Source organism: Oncorhynchus keta, chromosome 6 (genome assembly GCF_023373465.1).
Source record: "Oncorhynchus keta strain PuntledgeMale-10-30-2019 chromosome 6, Oket_V2, whole genome shotgun sequence".
NCBI lineage: Eukaryota > Metazoa > Chordata > Actinopteri > Salmoniformes > Salmonidae > Oncorhynchus > Oncorhynchus keta.
In genome coordinates, this window is record NC_068426.1 from 4,155,564 (window position 1) to 4,177,172 (window position 21,609).

The following is a 21,609-nucleotide window of genomic DNA, read 5'->3' on the forward strand; positions in this document are numbered from 1 at the left end:
ACGCACGCACGCACGCACGCACACACACACACACACGTTACTGTTGTTACCATGGAGAAACTATATTCTGTACTGTAGGCTGTTATTGTACTCTGACGGCAGGTAGCTTAGCAGTTAAGAGCGTTGCGCCAGTAACTGAAAGTTTGCTGGTTTGAATCCCCGAGCCGACCCGGCACAAAAATGAGCTTGCTCCTCCTGTAAGTCGCTCCGGATAAGAGTGTCTGATAAATGACTAAAATTCAAATTTTAAAAGGACTGAATAGGACTGGCGTATAGATGAAGACCAAGTGAATGGGTTTCAAACCTGTGTTTTATTCAAAACTTTTCAAATGATTTGTCGTCTCCCTACAGGTACCCTGTTCATCAGGGAGAGGTCAGAGTTTGATCCAGAGAACCCGTCCGTCAGTGTGGTCATCGAAGCCTGTGACGAGGGATCCCCGCCCCTCTCGTCGTTCACCACAGTACAGGTCCAGCTATCAGACGTCAACGACAACGCTCCCGTCTTCCACCAATCAGAGTACAGGTAGGTCACAGCGCTCCTGTCTTCCACCAATCAGAGTACAGGTAGGTCACAACGCTCCCGTCTTCCACCAATCAGAGTACAGGTAGGTCACAGCACTCCCGTCTTCCACCAATCAGAGTACTGGTAGGTCACAGCGCTCTCGTCTTCCACCAATCAGAGTACAGGTAGGTCACAGCGTTCCTGTCTTCCACCAATCAGAGTACAGGTAGGTCCCGTCTCGATAGATATATGAAGCTAGTTACTCGATAGATATATGAAGCTAGTTACTCTATAGATATATGAAGCTAGTTACTCTACAGATATATCAAGCTAGTTACTCTACAGATATATGAAGCTAGTTACTCGATAGATATATGAAGCTAGTTACTCTATAGATATATGAAGCTAGTTACTCTATAGATATATGAAGCTAGTTACTCTACAGATATATGAAGCTAGTTACTCTATAGATATATGAAGCTAGTTACTCTACAGATATATGAAGCTAGTTACTCTATAGATAAATGAAGCTAGTTACTCTATAGATATATGAAGCTAGTTACTCTATAGATATATGAAGCTAGTTACTCTACAGATATATGAAGCTAGTTACTCTATAGATAAATGAAGCTAGTTACTCTATAGATAAATGAAGCTAGTTACTCTACAGATATATGAAGCTAGTTACTCTACAGATATATGAAGCTAGTTACTCGATAGATATATGAAGCTAGTTACTCTATAGATAAATGAAGCTAGTTACTCTATAGATAAATGAAGCTAGTTACTCGATAGATAAATGAAGCTAGTTACTCTATAGATAAATGAAGCTAGTTAGTGTATAGATAAATGAAGCTAGTTACTCTACAGATATATGAAGCTAGTTACTCTACAGATATATGAAGCTAGTTACTCTACAGATATATGAAGCTAGTTACTCTATAGATAAATGAAGCTAGTTACTCTACAGATATATGAAGCTAGTTACTCTATAGATATATGAAGCTAGTTACTCTATAGATAAATGAAGCTAGTTACTCTATAGATAAATGAAGCTAGTTACTGTATAGATAAATGAAGCTAGTTACTGTATAGATAAATGAAGCTAGTTACTCTATAGATAAATGAAGCTAGTTACTCTATAGATAAATGAAGCTAGTTACTCTATAGATATATGAAGCTAGTTACTTTATAGATAAATGAAGCTAGTTACTCTATAGATAAATGAAGCTAGTTACTCTATAGATATATGAAGCTAGTTACTCTACAGATATATGAAGCTAGTTACTCTATAGATAAATGAAGCTAGTTACTCTACAGATATATGAAGCTAGTTACTCTACAGATATATGAAGCTAGTTACTCTATAGATATATGAAGCTAGTTACTCTATAGATAAATGAAGCTAGTTACTCTATAGATAAATGAAGCTAGTTACTCTATAGATAAATGAAGCTAGTTACTTTAGATAGATAAATGAAGCTAGTTACTCTATAGATAAATGAAGCTAGTTACTGTATAGATAAATGAAGCTAGTTACTCTACAGATATATGAAGCTAGTTACTCTACAGATATATGAAGCTAGTTACTCTACAGATATATGAAGCTAGTTACTCTATAGATAAATGAAGCTAGTTACTCTACAGATATATGAAGCTAGTTACTCTATAGATATATGAAGCTAGTTACTCTATAGATAAATGAAGCTAGTTACTCTATAGATAAATGAAGCTAGTTACTGTATAGATAAATGAAGCTAGTTACTGTATAGATAAATGAAGCTAGTTACTGTATAGATAAATGAAGCTAGTTACTCTATAGATAAATGAAGCTAGTTACTCTATAGATATATGAAGCTAGTTACTTTATAGATAAATGAAGCTAGTTACTCTATAGATAAATGAAGCTAGTTACTCTATAGATATATGAAGCTAGTTACTCTACAGATATATGAAGCTAGTTACTCTATAGATAAATGAAGCTAGTTACTCTACAGATATATGAAGCTAGTTACTCTACAGATATATGAAGCTAGTTACTCTATAGATAAATGAAGCTAGTTACTCTACAGATATATGAAGCTAGTTACTCTATAGATAAATGAAGCTAGTTACTCTATAGATAAATGAAGCTAGTTACTCTATAGATAAATGAAGCTAGTTACTCTACAGATATATGAAGCTAGTTACTCTATAGATAAATGAAGCTAGTTACTCTATAGATAAATGAAGCTAGTTACTCTATAGATATATGAAGCTAGTTACTCTACAGATATATGAAGCTAGTTACTCTATAGATAAATGAAGCTAGTTACTCTATAGATAAATGAAGCTAGTTACTCTACAGATATATGAAGCTAGTTACTCTACAGATATATGAAGCTAGTTACTCGATAGATATATGAAGCTAGTTACTCTATAGATAAATGAAGCTAGTTACTCTATAGATAAATGAAGCTAGTTACTCGATAGATAAATGAAGCTAGTTACTCTATAGATAAATGAAGCTAGTTAGTGTATAGATAAATGAAGCTAGTTACTCTACAGATATATGAAGCTAGTTACTCTACAGATATATGAAGCTAGTTACTCTACAGATATATGAAGCTAGTTACTCTATAGATAAATGAAGCTAGTTACTCTACAGATATATGAAGCTAGTTACTCTATAGATATATGAAGCTAGTTACTCTATAGATAAATGAAGCTAGTTACTCTATAGATAAATGAAGCTAGTTACTGTATAGATAAATGAAGCTAGTTACTGTATAGATAAATGAAGCTAGTTACTCTATAGATAAATGAAGCTAGTTACTCTATAGATAAATGAAGCTAGTTACTCTATAGATATATGAAGCTAGTTACTTTATAGATAAATGAAGCTAGTTACTCTATAGATAAATGAAGCTAGTTACTCTATAGATATATGAAGCTAGTTACTCTACAGATATATGAAGCTAGTTACTCTATAGATAAATGAAGCTAGTTACTCTACAGATATATGAAGCTAGTTACTCTACAGATATATGAAGCTAGTTACTCTATAGATATATGAAGCTAGTTACTCTATAGATAAATGAAGCTAGTTACTCTATAGATAAATGAAGCTAGTTACTCTATAGATAAATGAAGCTAGTTACTCGATAGATAAATGAAGCTAGTTACTCTATAGATAAATGAAGCTAGTTACTGTATAGATAAATGAAGCTAGTTACTCTACAGATATATGAAGCTAGTTACTCTACAGATATATGAAGCTAGTTACTCTACAGATATATGAAGCTAGTTACTCTATAGATAAATGAAGCTAGTTACTCTACAGATATATGAAGCTAGTTACTCTATAGATATATGAAGCTAGTTACTCTATAGATAAATGAAGCTAGTTACTCTATAGATAAATGAAGCTAGTTACTGTATAGATAAATGAAGCTAGTTACTGTATAGATAAATGAAGCTAGTTACTGTATAGATAAATGAAGCTAGTTACTCTATAGATAAATGAAGCTAGTTACTCTATAGATATATGAAGCTAGTTACTTTATAGATAAATGAAGCTAGTTACTCTATAGATAAATGAAGCTAGTTACTCTATAGATATATGAAGCTAGTTACTCTACAGATATATGAAGCTAGTTACTCTATAGATAAATGAAGCTAGTTACTCTACAGATATATGAAGCTAGTTACTCTACAGATATATGAAGCTAGTTACTCTATAGATAAATGAAGCTAGTTACTCTACAGATATATGAAGCTAGTTACTCTATAGATAAATGAAGCTAGTTACTCTATAGATAAATGAAGCTAGTTACTCTATAGATAAATGAAGCTAGTTACTCTATAGATAAATGAAGCTAGTTACTCTATAGATATATGAAGCTAGTTACTCTATAGATAAATGAAGCTAGTTACTCTATAGATAAATGAAGCTAGTTACTCTATAGATATATGAAGCTAGTTACTCTACAGATATATGAAGCTAGTTACTCTATAGATAAATGAAGCTAGTTACTCTACAGATATATGAAGCTAGTTACTCTATAGATAAATGAAGCTAGTTACTCTACAGATATATGAAGCTAGTTACTCTACAGATATATGAAGCTAGTTACTCTATAGATAAATGAAGCTAGTTACTCTACAGATATATGAAGCTAGTTACTCTATAGATAAATGAAGCTAGTTACTCTATAGATAAATGAAGCTAGTTACTCTATAGATAAATGAAGCTAGTTACTCTATAGATATATGAAGCTAGTTACTCTATAGATAAATGAAGCTAGTTACTCTATAGATAAATGAAGCTAGTTACTCTATAGATATATGAAGCTAGTTACTCTACAGATATATGAAGCTAGTTACTCTATAGATAAATGAAGCTAGTTACTCTACAGATATATGAAGCTAGTTACTCTACATATATATGAAGCTAGTTACTCTACAGATAAATGAAGCTAGTTACTCTACAGATATATGAAGCTAGTTACTCTATAGATAAATTAAGCTAGTTACTCTATAGATAAATGAAGCTAGTTACTCTACAGATATATGAAGCTAGTTACTCTACAGATATATGAAGCTAGTTACTCTATAGATAAATGAAGCTAGTTACTCTACAGATATATGAAGCTAGTTACTCTACAGATATATGAAGCTAGTTACTCTATAGATAAATGAAGCTAGTTACTCTACAGATATATGAAGCTAGTTACTCTATAGATAAATGAAGCTAGTTACTCTATAGATAAATGAAGCTAGTTACTCTATAGATATATGAAGCTAGTTACTCTACAGATATATGAAGCTAGTTACTCTATAGATAAATGAAGCTAGTTACTCTACAGATATATGAAGCTAGTTACTCTACAGATATATGAAGCTAGTTACTCTATAGATAAATGAAGCTAGTTACTCTACAGATATATGAAGCTAGTTACTCTATAGATAAATGAAGCTAGTTACTCTATAGATAAATGAAGCTAGTTACTCTATAGATAAATTAAGCTAGTTACTCTATAGATAAATGAAGCTAGTTACTCTATAGATAAATGAAGCTAGTTACTCTATAGATATATGAAGCTAGTTACTCTATAGATAAATGAAGCTAGTTACTCTATAGATAAATGAAGCTAGTTACTCTATAGATATATGAAGCTAGTTACTCTACAGATATATGAAGCTAGTTACTCTATAGATAAATGAAGCTAGTTACTCTACAGATATATGAAGCTAGTTACTCTACAGATATATGAAGCTAGTTACTCTATAGATAAATGAAGCTAGTTACTCTACAGATATATGAAGCTAGTTACTCTATAGATAAATGAAGCTAGTTACTCTATAGATAAATGAAGCTAGTTACTCTACAGATATATGAAGCTAGTTACTCTATAGATATATGAAGCTAGTTACTCTACAGATAAATGAAGCTAGTTACTCTACAGATAAATGAAGCTAGTTACTCTACAGATAAATGAAGCTAGTTACTCTATAGATAAATGAAGCTAGTTACTGTATAGATTTAGTTAAAAAATACATTTAACCAGGCAGGTCAGTTAAGAACAAATTCTTATTTTACAATGACGGCCTACCCCCAGCCTACCCTAGCCAAACCCTCCCCTAACCCGGACGCCTCTGGGCTAATTGTGCACCGCTCTATGGCACTCCCGATCACGGCCAGTTGTGATATAGCCCGGGAACGAACCAAGGTCTGTAGTGGTGCCTCTAGCATTGACATACAGTGCCTTAGAATGCTGCGCCACTCGGGAACCCTTTAGGGCCCTATAGATACATGGAGCAAATAAATAATATACATGTAAATGTAACATTTAATATGCTAATGATAAGCGTTACCAATTATTTATTATTCTAATCCAAATGATTTATTCTGATCATTGTGTTTCCAGGGCGACGGTGTTGGAAGACTCCATCCCCGGGGCGACCATCCTGACCCTGGAGGCCATGGACGCTGATTTCTCTCGGGACAACTGCGGCTTCGACTTCGCCATTGCCAATGGCAACACCGGGAACGTCTTCCAGATCGAGAGCAGCGTGCGCTTCCTGGAGGGGCGGGGCTTCCAGACCGTAGGGACGCTCCTATTGGCCGAAGTGCTGGACTTCGAGGCCGTGCCCCTCTATAACCTGACGGTGGTGGTGTCGGACAGAGGGGTTCCACAGAGGAGTTCTAGCGTTGCCGCGGTGATAACCGTTGGCGATGTAAACGATAACCCGCCGGCGTTTGGCAGGGCGGAGTACGCTGTGTCACTGAGTGAAGGAGCTGGCGCCGGGACAGAGATAATACGACTCACTGCCACAGGTGAGGGAATAGGCATACACACACACACACACACACACACACACACACACACACACACACACACACACACACACACACACACACACACACACACACACAGAAATTAAAACGGTGGAGGAGATGGGTGGTGATAATTTTTTTACTGAAATGTCTCTGTATCTTTGTCAATCTTGTTGTGCAGCTTCAAGCTTCTGTTTGTTTTATTATGACACTGTGTTAAATGCTTTTCTTTCTGTCCTTCTCCCCCCACCCATCTCTCCCTCCATCTCTCCCTTTCCCCCAGACCCAGACTCTGCCCCCAACGCAGAGGTCCAGTACAGTATCAGCTCAGGCGATGAGATGGACCTGTTCACCATCGACCAGTGGACCGGGGCGCTGCGGTTACAGCGACAGCTCGACCGCGAGCACCAGTCCTCCCACGTGGTCATCGTCCAGGCCTCGGATGGCCACGGTCACGTCGCCCTGACCCCGATCAGCGTAGAGGTCAAAGATGTGAATGATAACAGACCGTTCTTCCCTATCGAGACTCTGACGGCTAGCATCAGAGAGAACCAGCCGGTCAACTCAGCCGTGACCATACTCCACGCCATAGACCACGACACTGGGATGTACGGCCAGCTGAGATACTACATGGTGGAGCAAGGTCAAGGGTCAGGAGTTACAGGGCGAGAGGCCTTCACCGTGGACCAGAGTTCAGGAGAGGTCAGGGCTAAGATGACTTTTGACTTTGAGAAGGTCAACTCATTTAATTTTGTTGCTCTGGCGATGGACGCCGGTAACCACTCGGCCACGGTGACGGTCCAGGTGTACGTGACTGGTGAGGATGAGTACGACCCACTCTTCGTCTCCCCAGAGTTCTCCTTTGAGGTTCCAGAGGGGGCGAAGAGGGGCCAGAGCATCGGACAGGTCCAGGCAAACGACGAGGACGGAGGTGTAGATGGTATCGTCCTCTTCTCGCTCCCAAGCTCCTCCCTGTACTTTGACGTCAACAAAACAACCGGGGTGGTTTTCCTCAAGATGGACGGGTCTTCTAGTCGCAGCAGCAGCAGCGGGTTAGGGGGGCGGTCCAAAAGGGAGACCAGGACAATGACACTGGACGTTCACGCCCACAGCCCTCTGGACACGTCCCGGGTCACCACGGCCCAGCTGACCATCGATGTGACCAACACGTCCTTCGGCCTGGGGGCAGACCTCAACGTCCTGCTGATTATCATCATCGCCGTGTCCCTGGGGGTCGTCGTGCTACTGGTGGTCATAGCGGTGGTCATCTTCCTGCTCAAGTCAAAGAGACGCAGGAAGAACAAAGGACAGGACAACAGTGCCGTGGCCTCGGGAACCACTCTGCAGAAACTGGACGATTCCAAATCTGGAGGATCTGAGAGGATCTATCATCAGACGTTACCAGGGTACGCCGGCGACCAAGGTGGAGCAGGGGCCGGGCCCTACCCCCGGGGGGGTTCCCTTGACCCCTCCCACTCCAGCGGGCGTGGCTCAGCCGAGGCGGCGGAGGACGATGAGATCAGGATGATCAACGAGTACCCCCGCGTAGCGTCCATCTCCTCGTCCATGCAGGAGCACATCTCAGCCCGCGGGCCGGACTCTGGCATCCAGCAGGACGCTGACCAGCTGTCGGACATCTCCTGTGAGCCGGCCGCCCTGGAAGGAAGCACCTGGTTCAAAGGCAAGAAGCTGGGAGGGAGTCTCAGCGGGACCATGCTGTCTGGACAGCTACCTGTCTACAGAGACGAGCTGGGAGGAGGGTACCTGGGGGTGGGGAGGGGACTCAACGTCTCCCATCCTAAAGATTACGCCTTTCCAGAGGACGGGAAGCCCTCTGTAGACGGGTCCCTGACAGCCATAGTGGCCAGTGACGAAGAGCTAAGGGGCAGTTATAACTGGGATTACCTGCTCAACTGGTGCCCTCAGTTCCAACCACTAGCCAACGTCTTCACGGAGATTGCCAGGCTCAAAGACGAGACAGCCCCACAGAACCAGACCAACCCACGCCAGCCCTTCCAGCCCAAAGCCAAGACGGACCCCAAGCCTCGCATCGACCCACCGCCCCTCATCACTGCCGTGGCCCACCCTGGGGCCAAGTCCGTCCCCCCGAAGGTCCCTGTCATCGGACGCACCTTCCCCCACCTGGCCACCCTACGGCGGTCCCCCATCAGCCACGAGGGCTCCATCTCCTCAGCAGCCATGTCCCCCAGCTTCTCCCCCTCTCTCTCCCCCCTCGCCGCCCGCTCCCCCGCCGTCTCCCCCTTCGGAGTAACCCAGGGCCCCTCGACCTCCATGATCAGTACCAGGGATCCCATGCTGGACCACAGCCCCGATCACGAGATGAGGATCTGAGGATGACGTTGTTTTAGGTTTTTTAGAGACGTTTCTATAATTTATGTTTTATCATATGACAAAGTAAAGGGTGCTGAGATCGGGATGTTATATCAGCTCCTATGACACGTGAGAAAGGAAGTGTTTTTGGCTTTAGAGACATGTTTCTCTGATGTAGTTTTAAAAAATAATCTGACAATGTGATTGGTTCTCAGATATGAACCTTATTTCAGCTCCTAGGACAGATGAGGAGATGAAGGAAGTGTTTTCGGCTTTAGAGACGTGTTTCTCTGATGTACTTTCTCAGATGATTTTTAGGCCATATTTCTTCACAACGGAAGAGGAATATAGTGTGGGAACATTTTGTATTAGTGAAGTGATTGCCAAGATTGAGGCTCAATAAGATGAACACTAATATGATGAGATAGGTCATATTCACCCTCTTTTCTGAAGGGGCATGTGGATTATCATTTTCTACAGGATGTTATTTCTCACCCTATGAGTCCTTAGACCTAGTTATCCCGCTATGCAGTGGTGGACCATGTTGTGGGGTTGGGGAGGTTAGCATTGACAACAGACCAGCCATCTCCTTCCCTACTTGTACATCATGACGCAGGCCTCTGAGAATTGCCACAGGGTTAGGAGATTACCCAAGATTACCCAACCTCTTGGCTTCGAACAACCATAAACTGACCTATCGGCTGCAGACTGACCCTCCCTGCAGACAGAAGGCCCTCAGTAGAGATAAACTGACCTATCGGCTGCAGACTGACCCTCCCTTCAGACAGAGGCCCTCAGTAGAGATAAACTGACCTATCGGCTGCAGACTGACCCTCCCTTCAGACAGAGGCCCTTCGTAGAGATAAACTGACCTACCGGCTGCAGACTGACCCTCCCTTCAGACAGAAGGCCCTTAGTAGAGATAAACTGACCTATCGGCTGCAGACTGACCCTCCCTTCAGACAGAGGCCCTTCATAGAGATAAACTGACCTACCGGCTGCAGACTGACCCTCCCTTCAGACAGAAGGCCCTTAGTAGAGATAAACTGACCTATCGGCTGCAGACTGACCCTCCCTTCAGACAGAGGCCCTTAGTAGAGATAAACTGACCTACCGGCTGCAGACTGACCCTCCCTTCAGACAGAAGGCCCTCAGTAGAGATAAACTGACCTATCGGCTGCAGACTGACCCTCCCTTCAGACAGAAGGCCCTCAGTAGAGATAAACTGACCTATCGGCTGCAGACTGACCCTCCCTTCAGACAGAAGGACCTCAGTAGAGATAAACTGACCTATCGGCTGCAGACTGACCCTCCCTTCAGACAGAAGGCCCTCAGTAGAGATAAACTGACCTACCGTCTGCAGACTGACCCTCCCTTCAGACAGAAGGCCCTCTGTCATGAAGTCCATAGACACAGTAGATTTTCAGTCGTTTTCAGGTCCCTCCTCGCTGGCTGGTCAGAGAGATAAAGGATTCCACTATTCCAGACTTCCGTCTCTTCACATTCTAGATCTCCATTAAAGACTTCAGTGTTCCGTTGCGGTGTTCTCACAAACAAACGGACTGCTTTACATAACAAAACAAAATGGCTGCTTTCAAAATGGCTGACGTTTGCCGTTCTGTGGATCCAATGGACCAAGTACATGTGTGTTGAAAAATACATTATAAACGAGCCAGTGTTTTGTACATTGGAAACAAGGACCTGAGGCTAATGTTTTCCTTTGTTGCTACGGAAGACGCATTCTTTTCTTTTGCTTGTATTTTTTATATATTTTTATATTGACCTTTTGATTTTCTGATTTGAAATGCCAGGTTATCGTTTCATTCTATTTAGATATATGTATATTTGTATGTGTGTGTATGTACGCCAGCCACATTATCTATGTGTTTTTCCTGTCATAGATTTTAGAGAGCCATCATCTTATGTCTTTGTGGACTCGTGACATTTTTGTGACGTGAGTGAGTGGGGAACATTTTGTGTTTTGATAATTATTTATATGAAGGAACTGAACTGCTGGCCATGTCGACACCACGTTCACTTGTCACCATGCTGTAATTGTATCTGGAAAACGTTGTTTTTATTTTCTTGTCAGAATGTAGATCTTCTCAAAATCCCGGCAAAGCGATGTAAAGACGATCGGAGATCATTGGTCACTGCCCTCAAACTCTTGTCACCAAAACCAGACCTGTCCTCCTTGTTAGTAAACTGTTATAACTGATATGTAGCGGAGGTGAACCGGACTCACGCTCTTGTGATGAAAATCTGCGTCACCCCGGTCCAAGAGGGAATGTCCTCTTGGCTTAATGTTTAAGACGTTGGTTTTCCATGCTGGAGACCAGGGTTCAGATCCTGCCTGTGACCTATACACTCGACTCAGTGGAAGTAAACTGGCTTACACAGCAGCACACATTCTCCACGGAATTCATGGAGAATTCCATTTCCTGTTCACCTCTTGTGTCTTTTGTAATGAAGTGCTTCCGGCTCAACACAAAGGTCAATGGTGTGATGTCATCGCTCCGTGCGATTACTTGTAAACTGAGAAGTGGTTCAACTTCATACCATAGAAATACAATGCATAGAACATAGATTGTAGAATGGTTAAAAGGGTTTACACAACTACTTTTAAAAGTAGCAGCACAAGAATTTAACTTCATTTAGACCTGTCACGCTCCCAAATGGTTGCTTCCAAAATCAACATACTGTGTGTTCTATCTATGCATTCTATTTCTATGGTTTCAGTGCTCCAGTTCTAGCTCTGTCGTTAGATGTGTTTTTACCAGGAGGTAGGGTAGGTAGACGGGGTTATCCAGGGTCCATGAGTTTCTCTCATCCCCCACCCTCTGTGTCCTCTCCGTGTCCTCTCTACGATCCCATTGTTTGGGCTCTGTCCTGGACATCTGTTAACCTAGCAGGCCAGAGGGCACACAGCTTTACCGCAACACTAGATGTGTCCCAAATTGCACCACATTCCCTATGTAATGCATTACTTTTGACCAGAGGGTTCTGTTCAGAGGGTCCTGTTCAGAGAGTTCTGACCAGAGGGTTCTGTTCAGAGAGTTCCGACCAGAGGGTTCTGACCAGAGGGTTCTGTTCAGAGAGTTCTGACCAGAGGGTTCTGTTCAGAGAGTTCTGACCAGAGGGTTCTGACCAGTGGGTTCTGACCAGTGGGTTCTGTTCAGAGGGCACTATATAGGTAAAATGGTGCCAATTGGGACACACAGACTGTCTTCTCCAGTATTACATTTCCTGTTGTTTAGTTCAGTGTGTGTTGAGTCAGGGGTGATCAGCAGCAATGTGATGCTCTCCTGTTCCTCACATGCCGCTTTCAAATCAACTGGGAACTCCAATCCTCGTAAATCTCAGACTTTTGAATTCAGTGCATTCAAAACGGCTGGGAACTCTTCGCGAGCTCCGATTGGGGGAAAATGGTTTTGAACGGTCGTCCAACGTAGAATTCCAAGTCTTTCTAGAGCATTGACTTTCCGACCCTGAAGATCACTGACGTCATGATTTGACATAGGTATTTTTCAGAGTTGCCAGTTGTCTTGAAAGCACCATAAGGGATAGTTTGTGGAACTCTGCTGTGCTGCATGCCTGGTGATTTAAGTCTACCATACCAACAACTGTCTGCCTGCCTCTCGCTAACCTGGCGCTAACTCTGTCAGCCCACTAAACGGGCGGCAGGTAGCCTAGTGGTTAGAGCGATGGGCCAGTAACCAAAAGGTCAAATCCCCGAGCTGACAAGGTAAAAAATCTGTCGTTCTGCCCCTGAACAAGGCAGTTAACTCACTGTTCCCCGGTAGGCCGTCATTGTAAATAAGAATTTGTTCTTAACTGACTTGCCTTGTTAAAATAAAGGTTTAAAAACATGGGATGAGCCTGGCCTCTCACTAACCTGGTCAGACCACTAGACATGGGATGAACCTGGTCTCTCACTAACCTGGTCAGACCACTAGACATGGGATGAACCTGGTCTCTCACTAACCTGGTCAGACCACTAGACATGGGGATGAACCTGGTCTCTCACTAACCTGGTTAGACCACTAAACATGGGATGAACCTGGTCTCTCACTAACCTGGTTAGACCACTAAACATGGGATGAACCTGGTCTCTCACTAACCTGGTTAGACCACTAGACATGGGATGAGGATAGGGTGCCATAGGGCTCTGGTCTAAAGTAGTGCACTATATAGGGAATAGGGTGCCATTGGGCTCTGGTCTAAAGTAGTGCACTATATAGGGAATAACCTGGGCTCTGGTCTAATGGTAGACCACTAAACATGGGAATGAACCTGGTGCCATAGGGCTCTGGTCTAAAGTAGTGCACTATACATGGGAATAACCATAGGGCTCTGGTCTAATGTAGTGCACTATATAGGGAATAGGGTGCCATTGGGCTCTGGTCTAATGTAGTGCACTATATAGGGAATAGGGTGCCATAGGGCTCTGGTCTAAAGTAGTGCACTATATAGGGAATAGGGTGCCATTGGGCTCTGGTCTAATGTAGTGCACTATGGGGAATAGTGCCATTGGGCTCTGGTCTAATGTAGTGCACTATATATAGGGAATAGGGTGCCATAGGGCTCTGGTCTAATGTAGTGCACTATATATAGGGAATAGGGTGCCATAGGGCTCTGGTCTAATGTAGTCTCACTATATAGGGAATAGGGTGCCATTGGGCTCTGGTCTAAAGTAGTGCACTATATATAGGGAATAGGGTGCCATAGGGCTCTCACTAAAGTGGTGACTATATAGGGAATAGGGTACCATAGGGCTCTGGTCTAATGTAGTGCACTATATAGGGAATAACCTGGTGCCATTGGGCTCTGGTCTAAAGTAGTGCACTATATATAGGGAATAGGGTGCCATAGGGCTCTGGTCTAAAGTAGTGCACTATATAGGGAATAGGGTACCATAGGGCTCTGGTCTAAAGTAGTGCACTATATAGGGATAGGGTGCCATAGGGCTCTGGTCTAAAGTAGTGCACTATATAGGGGATAGGGTGCCATAGGGCTCTGGTCTAAAGTAGTGCACTATATAGGGAATAGGGTGCCATAGGGCTCTGGTCTAAAGTAGTGCACTATATAGGGGATAGGGTGCAATGTGGGATCCAAAATTGAAGACTGCTGCCAACGATTCAGCAGCATACAGAACAGAAATTGTCTGTATGTATATTTGAAAGAGCGAAGAATAAATTCATACTGGTCTCTGTTTCTTTTCTCTCTTTTCTGACTCTGAAAATAAGTTCTATTCCATCTAAGGAAATTTAAAAGTGTAACACACTTTACACAAAGTGTAACAGAGTCTCTCTGATCTTTTGAGCAGTTAAGATGGCACCCTAATCCCTATAGGGTGCACTAGCCTATATATCCTGGTCTAAAGTAGTGTACTACTATAGGCCCTGATCTAAAGTAGTGCACTACTATAGGTCCTGATCTAAAGTAGTGCACTACCCTATAGGCCCTGGTCTAAAGTAGTGCACTACCCTATAGGCCCTGGTCTAAAGTAGTGCACTACTATAGGCCCTGATCTAAAGTAGTGCACTACCCTATAGGCCCTGGTCTAAAGTAGTGCACTACTATAGGCCCTGATCTAAAGTAGTGCACTAGCCTATATATCCTGGTCTAAAGTAGTGTACTACTATAGGCTCTGGTCAAAAGTAGTGCACTACTATAGGCCCTGGTCAAAAGTAGTGCACTACTATAGGCCCTGATCTAAAGCAGTGTACTACTATAGGCCCTGATCTAAAGTAGTGTACTACTATAGGCCCTGATCTAAAGTAGTGCACTACCCTATAGGCCCTGGTCAAAAGTAGTGCACTACCCTATAGGCCCTGGTCAAAAGTAGTGCACTACTATAGGCCCTGATCTAAAGTAGTGCACTACTATAGGCCCTGATCTAAAGTAGTGCACTACCCTATAGGCCCTGGTCTAAAGTAGTGCACTACTATAGGCCCTGATCTAAAGTAGTGCACTACCCTATAGGCCCTGATCTAAAGTAGTGCACTACCCTATAGGTCCTGGTCAAAAGTAGTGTACTAAAATGAGAATAGGGTGCTGTCTGGGAAGCAAGCCTGTGTCAGAGTCTCCTTTCATTAAAAACCTATTAGCGGGGGAGAAGCCGGTCAGTTTAGCCGGGTTTGGAGCAGTTTCCTGGGTGCAGAGAACCAGGGAGAGAGGGTCTCACCTCCACACTCTAGCCAGGCTAGGAGCAGTTTCCTGGGGGCAGAGAACCAGGGAGAGAGGGTCTCACCTCCACACTCTAGCCAGGCTAGGAGCAGTTTCCTGGGGGCAGAGAACCAGGGAGAGAGGGTCTCACCTCCACACTCTAGCCAGGCTAGGAGCAGTTTCCTGGGGGCAGAGAACCAGGGAGAGAGGGTCTCACCTCCACACTCTAGCCAGGTTAGGAGCAGTTTCCTGGGGGCAGAGCACCAGGGAGAGAGGGCCTCATCTCCACACTCTAGCCAGGTTAGGAGCAGTTTCCTGGGGGCAGAGCACCAGGGAGAGAGGGTCTCACCTCCACACTCTAGCCAGGTTAGGAGCAGTTTCCTGGGGGCAGAGCACCAGGGAGAGAGGGCCTCATCTCCACACTCTAGCCAGGTTAGGAGCAGTTTCCTGGGGGCAGAGCACCAGGGAGAGAGGGCCTCATCTCCACACTCTAGCCAGGTTAGGAGCAGTTTCCTGGGGGCAGAGCACCAGGGAGAGAGGGTCTCACCTCCACACTCTTGCCAGGTTAGGAGCAGTTTCCTGGGGGCAGAGCACCAGGGAGAGAGGGCCTCATCTCCACACTCTAGCCAGGTTAGGAGCAGTTTCCTGGGGGCAGAGCACCAGGGAGAGAGGGTCTCACCTCCACACTCTAGCCAGGTTAGGAGCAGTTTCCTGGGGGCAGAGCACCAGGGAGAGAGGGTCTCACCTCCACACTCTAGCCAGGTTAGGAGCAGTTTCCTGGGGGCAGAGCACCAGGGAGAGAGGGCCTCATCTCCACACTCTAGCCAGGTTAGGAGCAGTTTCCTGGGGGCAGAGCACCAGGGAGAGAGGGTCTCACCTCCACACTCTAGCCAGGTTAGGAGCAGTTTCCTGGGGGCAGAGCACCAGGGAGAGAGGGCCTCATCTCCACACTCTAGCCAGGTTAGGAGCAGTTTCCTGGGGGCAGAGCACCAGGGAGAGAGGGTCTCACCTCCACACTCTAGCCAGGCTAGGAGCAGTTTCCTGGGGGCAGAGAACCAGGGAGAGAGGGTCTCACCTCCACACTCTAGCCAGGTTAGGAGCAGTTTCCTGGGGGCAGAGCACCAGGGAGAGAGGGTCTCACCTCCACACTCTAGCCAGGTTAGGAGCAGTTTCCTGGGGGCAGAGCACCAGGGAGAGAGGGCCTCATCTCCACACTCTAGCCAGGTTAGGAGCAGTTTCCTGGGGGCAGAGCACCAGGGAGAGAGGGCCTCATCTCCACACTCTAGCCAGGTTAGGAGCAGTTTCCTGGGGGCAGAGCACCAGGGAGAGAGGGCCTCATCTCCACACTCTAGCCAGGTTAGGAGCAGTTTCCTGGGGGCAGAGCACCAGGGAGAGAGGGCCTCATCTCCACACTCTAGCCAGGTTAGGAGCAGTTTCCTGGGGGCAGAGAACCAGGGAGAGAGGGTCTCACCTCCACACTCTAGCCAGGCTAGGAGCAGTTTCCTGGGGGCAGAGAACCAGGGAGAGAGGGTCTCACCTCCACACTCTAGCCAGGCTAGGAGCAGTTTCCTGGGGGCAGAGAACCAGGGAGAGAGGGTCTCACCTCCACACTCTAGCCAGGTTAGGAGCAGTTTCCTGGGGGCAGAGCACCAGGGAGAGAGGGTCTCACCTCCACACTCTAGCCAGGTTAGGAGCAGTTTCCTGGGGGCAGAGCACCAGGGAGAGAGGGCCTCATCTCCACACTCTAGCCAGGTTAGGGTGCAGTTTCCTGGGGGCAGGCCGCCAGGGAGAGAGGGTCTCATCTCCACACTCTAGCCAGGTTAGGAGCAGTTTCCTGGGGGCAGAGCACCAGGGAGAGAGGGCCTCATCTGGTCTAAAGTAGTGCACTATAGGGGACACTCTAGCCAGGTTAGGAGCAGTTTCCTGGGGGCAGAGCACCAGGGAGAGAGGGCCTCATCTCCACACTCTAGCCAGGTTAGGAGCAGTTTCCTGGGGGCAGAGAACCAGGGAGAGAGGGCCTCATCTCCACACTCTAGCCAGGTTAGGAGCAGTTTCCTGGGGGCAGAGCACCAGGGAGAGAGGGCCTCATCTCCACACTCTAGCCAGGTTAGGAGCAGTTTCCTGGGGGCAGAGCACCAGGGAGAGAGGGTCTCACCTCCACACTCTAGCCAGGTTAGGAGCAGTTTCCTGGGGGCAGAGCACCAGGGAGAGAGGGTCTCACCTCCACACTCTAGCCAGGTTAGGAGCAGTTTCCTGGGGGCAGAGCACCAGGGAGAGAGGGCCTCATCTCCACACTCTAGCCAGGTTAGGAGCAGTTTCCTGGGGGCAGAGCACCAGGGAGAGAGGGCCTCACCTCCACACTCTAGCCAGGTTAGGAGCAGTTTCCTGGGGGCAGAGCACCAGGGAGAGAGGGCCTCATCTCCACACTCTAGCCAGGTTAGGAGCAGTTTCCTGGGGGCAGGCCGCCAGGGAGAGAGGGTCTCATCTCCACACTCTAGCCAGGTTAGGAGCAGTTTCCTGGGGGCAGAGCACCAGGGAGAGAGGGCCTCATCTCCACACTCTAGCCAGGTTAGGAGCAGTTTCCTGGGGGCAGAGCACCAGGGAGAGAGGGCCTCATCTCCACACTCTAGCCAGGTTAGGAGCAGTTTCTGGGGGCAGAGAACCAGGGAGAGAGGGCCTCATCTCCACACTCTAGCCAGGTTAGGAGCAGTTTCCTGGGGGCAGAGCACCAGGGAGAGAGGGCCTCATCTCCACACTCTAGCCAGGTTAGGAGCAGTTTCCTGGGGGCAGAGCACCAGGGAGAGAGGGTCTCACCTCCACACTCTAGCCAGGTTAGGAGCAGTTTCCTGGGGGCAGAGCACCAGGGAGAGAGGGTCTCACCTCCACACTCTAGCCAGGTTAGGAGCAGTTTCCTGGGGGCAGAGCACCAGGGAGAGAGGGCCTCATCTCCACACTCTAGCCAGGTTAGGAGCAGTTTCCTGGGGGCAGAGCACCAGGGAGAGAGGGCCTCATCTCCACACTCTAGCCAGGTTAGGAGCAGTTTCCTGGGGGCAGAGCACCAGGGAGAGAGGGCCTCATCTCCACACTCTAGCCAGGTTAGGAGCAGTTTCCTGGGGGCAGAGCACCAGGGAGAGAGGGTCTCACCTCCACACTCTAGCCAGGTTAGGAGCAGTTTCCTGGGGGCAGAGCACCAGGGAGAGAGGGTCTCACCTCCACACTCTAGCCAGGTTAGGAGCAGTTTCCTGGGGGCAGAGCACCAGGGAGAGAGGGCCTCATCTCCACACTCTAGCCAGGTTAGGAGCAGTTTCCTGGGGGCAGAGCACCAGGGAGAGAGGGCCTCACCTCCACACTCTAGCCAGGTTAGGAGCAGTTTCCTGGGGGCAGAGCACCAGGGAGAGAGGGCCTCATCTCCACACTCTAGCCAGGTTAGGAGCAGTTTCCTGGGGGCAGAGCACCAGGGAGAGAGGGCCTCATCTCCACACTCTAGCCAGGTTAGGAGCAGTTTCCTGGGGGCAGAGCACCAGGGAGAGAGGGTCTCATCTCCACACTCTAGCCAGGTTAGGAGCAGTTTCCTGGGGGCAGAGCACCAGGGAGAGAGGGCCTCATCTCCACACTCTAGCCAGGTTAGGAGCAGTTTCCTGGGGGCAGAGCACCAGGGAGAGAGGGCCTCATCTCCACACTCTAGCCAGGTTAGGAGCAGTTTCCTGGGGGCAGAGCACCAGCGAGAGAGGGCCTCATCTCCACACTCTAGCCAGGTTAGGAGCAGTTTCCTGGGGGCAGGCCGCCAGGGAGAGAGGGTCTCATCTCCACACTCTAGCCAGGTTAGGAGCAGTTTCCTGGGGGCAGAGCACCAGGGAGAGAGGGTCTCACCTCCACACTCTAGCCAGGTTAGGAGCAGTTTCCTGGGGGCAGAGCACCAGGGAGAGAGGGCCTCATCTCCACACTCTAGCCAGGTTAGGAGCAGTTTCCTGGGGGCAGAGCACCAGGGAGAGAGGGCCTCATCTCCACACTCTAGCCAGGTTAGGAGCAGTTTCCTGGGGGCAGAGCACCAGGGAGAGAGGGCCTCATCTCCACACTCTAGCCAGGTTAGGAGCAGTTTCCTGGGGGCAGAGCACCAGGGAGAGAGGGCCTCATCTCCACACTCTAGCCAGGTTAGGAGCAGTTTCCTGGGGGCAGAGCACCAGGGAGAGAGGGCCTCATCTCCACACTCTAGCCAGGTTAGGAGCAGTTTCCTGGGGGCAGAGCACCAGGGAGAGAGGGTCTCACCTCCACACTCTAGCCAGGTTAGGAGCAGTTTCCTGGGGGCAGAGCACCAGGGAGAGAGGGTCTCACCTCCACACTCTAGCCAGGTTAGGAGCAGTTTCCTGGGGGCAGAGCACCAGGGAGAGAGGGTCTCACCTCCACACTCTAGCCAGGTTAGGAGCAGTTTCCTGGGGGCAGAGCACCAGGGAGAGAGGGTCTCACCTCCACACTCTAGCCAGGTTAGGAGCAGTTTCCTGGGGCAGAGCACCAGGGAGAGAGGGTCTCACCTCCACACTCTAGCCAGGTTAGGAGCAGTTTCCTGGGGGCAGAGCACCAGGGAGAGAGGGTCTCACCTCCACACTCTAGCCAGGTTAGGAGCAGTTTCCTGGGGGCAGAGCACCAGGGAGAGAGGGCCTCATCTCCACACTCTAGCCAGGTTAGGAGCAGTTTCCTGGGGGCAGAGCACCAGGGAGAGAGGGCCTCATCTCCACACTCTAGCCAGGTTAGGAGCAGTTTCCTGGGGGCAGAGCACCAGGGAGAGAGGGTCTCACCTCCACACTCTAGCCAGGTTAGGAGCAGTTTCCTGGGGGCAGAGCACCAGGGAGAGAGGGTCTCACCTCCACACTCTAGCCAGGTTAGGAGCAGTTTCCTGGGGGCAGAGCACCAGGGAGAGAGGGTCTCACCTCCACACTCTAGCCAGGTTAGGAGCAGTTTCCTGGGGGCAGAGCACCAGGGAGAGAGGGTCTCACCTCCACACTCTAGCCAGGTTAGGAGCAGTTTCCTGGGGGCAGAGCACCAGGGAGAGAGGGTCTCACCTCCACACTCTAGCCAGGTTAGGAGCAGTTTCCTGGGGGCAGAGCACCAGGGAGAGAGGGTCTCACCTCCACACTCTAGCCAGGTTAGGAGCAGTTTCCTGGGGGCAGAGCACCAGGGAGAGAGGGTCTCACCTCCACACTCTAGCCAGGTTAGGAGCAGTTTCCTGGGGGCAGAGCACCAGGGAGAGAGGGCCTCATCTCCACACTCTAGCCAGGTTAGGAGCAGTTTCCTGGGGGCAGAGCACCAGGGAGAGAATGTCAATCAATCAAATTTATTTATATAGCCCTTCGTACATCAGCTGATATCTCAAAGTGCTGTACAGAAACCCAGCCTAAAACCCCAAACAGCAAACAATGCAGGTGTAGAAGCACGGTGGCTAGGAAAAACTCCCTAGAAAGGCCAAAACCTAGGAAGAAACCTAGAGAGGAACCAGGCTATGTGGGGTGGCCAGTCCTCTTCTGGCTGTGCCGGGTGGAGATTATAACAGAACACGGCCAAGATGTTCAAATGTTCATAGATGACCAGCAGGGTCAAATAATAATAATCACAGTAGTTGTAGAGGGTGCAACAGGTCAACACATCAGGAGTAAATGTCAGTTGGCTTTTCATAGGCGATCATTCAGAGTATCTCTACCACTCCTGCTGTCTCTAGAGAGTTGAAAATAGCAGGTCTGGGACAGGTAGCACGTCCGGTGAACAGGTCAGGGTTCCATAGCCGCAGGCAGAACAGTTGAAACTGGAGCAGCGCTAGTCTAACACAAAGCTGTGTTCCCCTCAAGCTGTGTTGTCTCTGTAAACTCTCCTCAACAACCCTGATCCTACAGCCCTGAACCTAAAGCCCTGATCCTACAGCCCTGGCCCTACAGCCCTGATCCTACAGCCCTGAACCTAAAGCCCTGGTCCTACAGACCTACAGCCCTGAACCTACAGCCCTGAACCTACAGCCCTGAACCCACAGCCCTGAAACTACAGCCCTGAAACTACAGCCCTGGTCCTACAGCCCTGAACCTACAGCCCTGAAAAGCTGCCGTATCTGGTAGAGATGAAGTCACATAATGTCCAAACTGTCTCAGCTGAGACACACACACACTGACACACTGACACACTGACACACTGACACACACACACACACACACACACACACACACACACACACACACACACACACACACACACACACACACACACACACACACACACACACACACACACACACACACACACAGCAACA

The 21,609-nt window shown here is 47.1% G+C and overlaps 1 protein-coding gene across 1 annotated transcript in view; it reads left to right on the forward strand.

The window, feature by feature from the left end:
* The window catches only part of dchs1b (dachsous cadherin-related 1b), a 92,164-nt gene extending 79,141 nt beyond the window's left edge, over positions 1-13,023 (forward strand). The window contains exons 25-27 of the mRNA XM_052521741.1: positions 352-523; positions 6,412-6,821; positions 7,105-13,023. Of these exons, the coding sequence (XP_052377701.1) occupies positions 352-523; positions 6,412-6,821; positions 7,105-9,173 (2,651 nt within the window). The 3' untranslated portion in view covers positions 9,174-13,023. The remainder of the gene's footprint in view (positions 1-351; positions 524-6,411; positions 6,822-7,104) is intronic.
* The last annotated feature ends 8,586 nt before the right edge of the window (positions 13,024-21,609 follow it).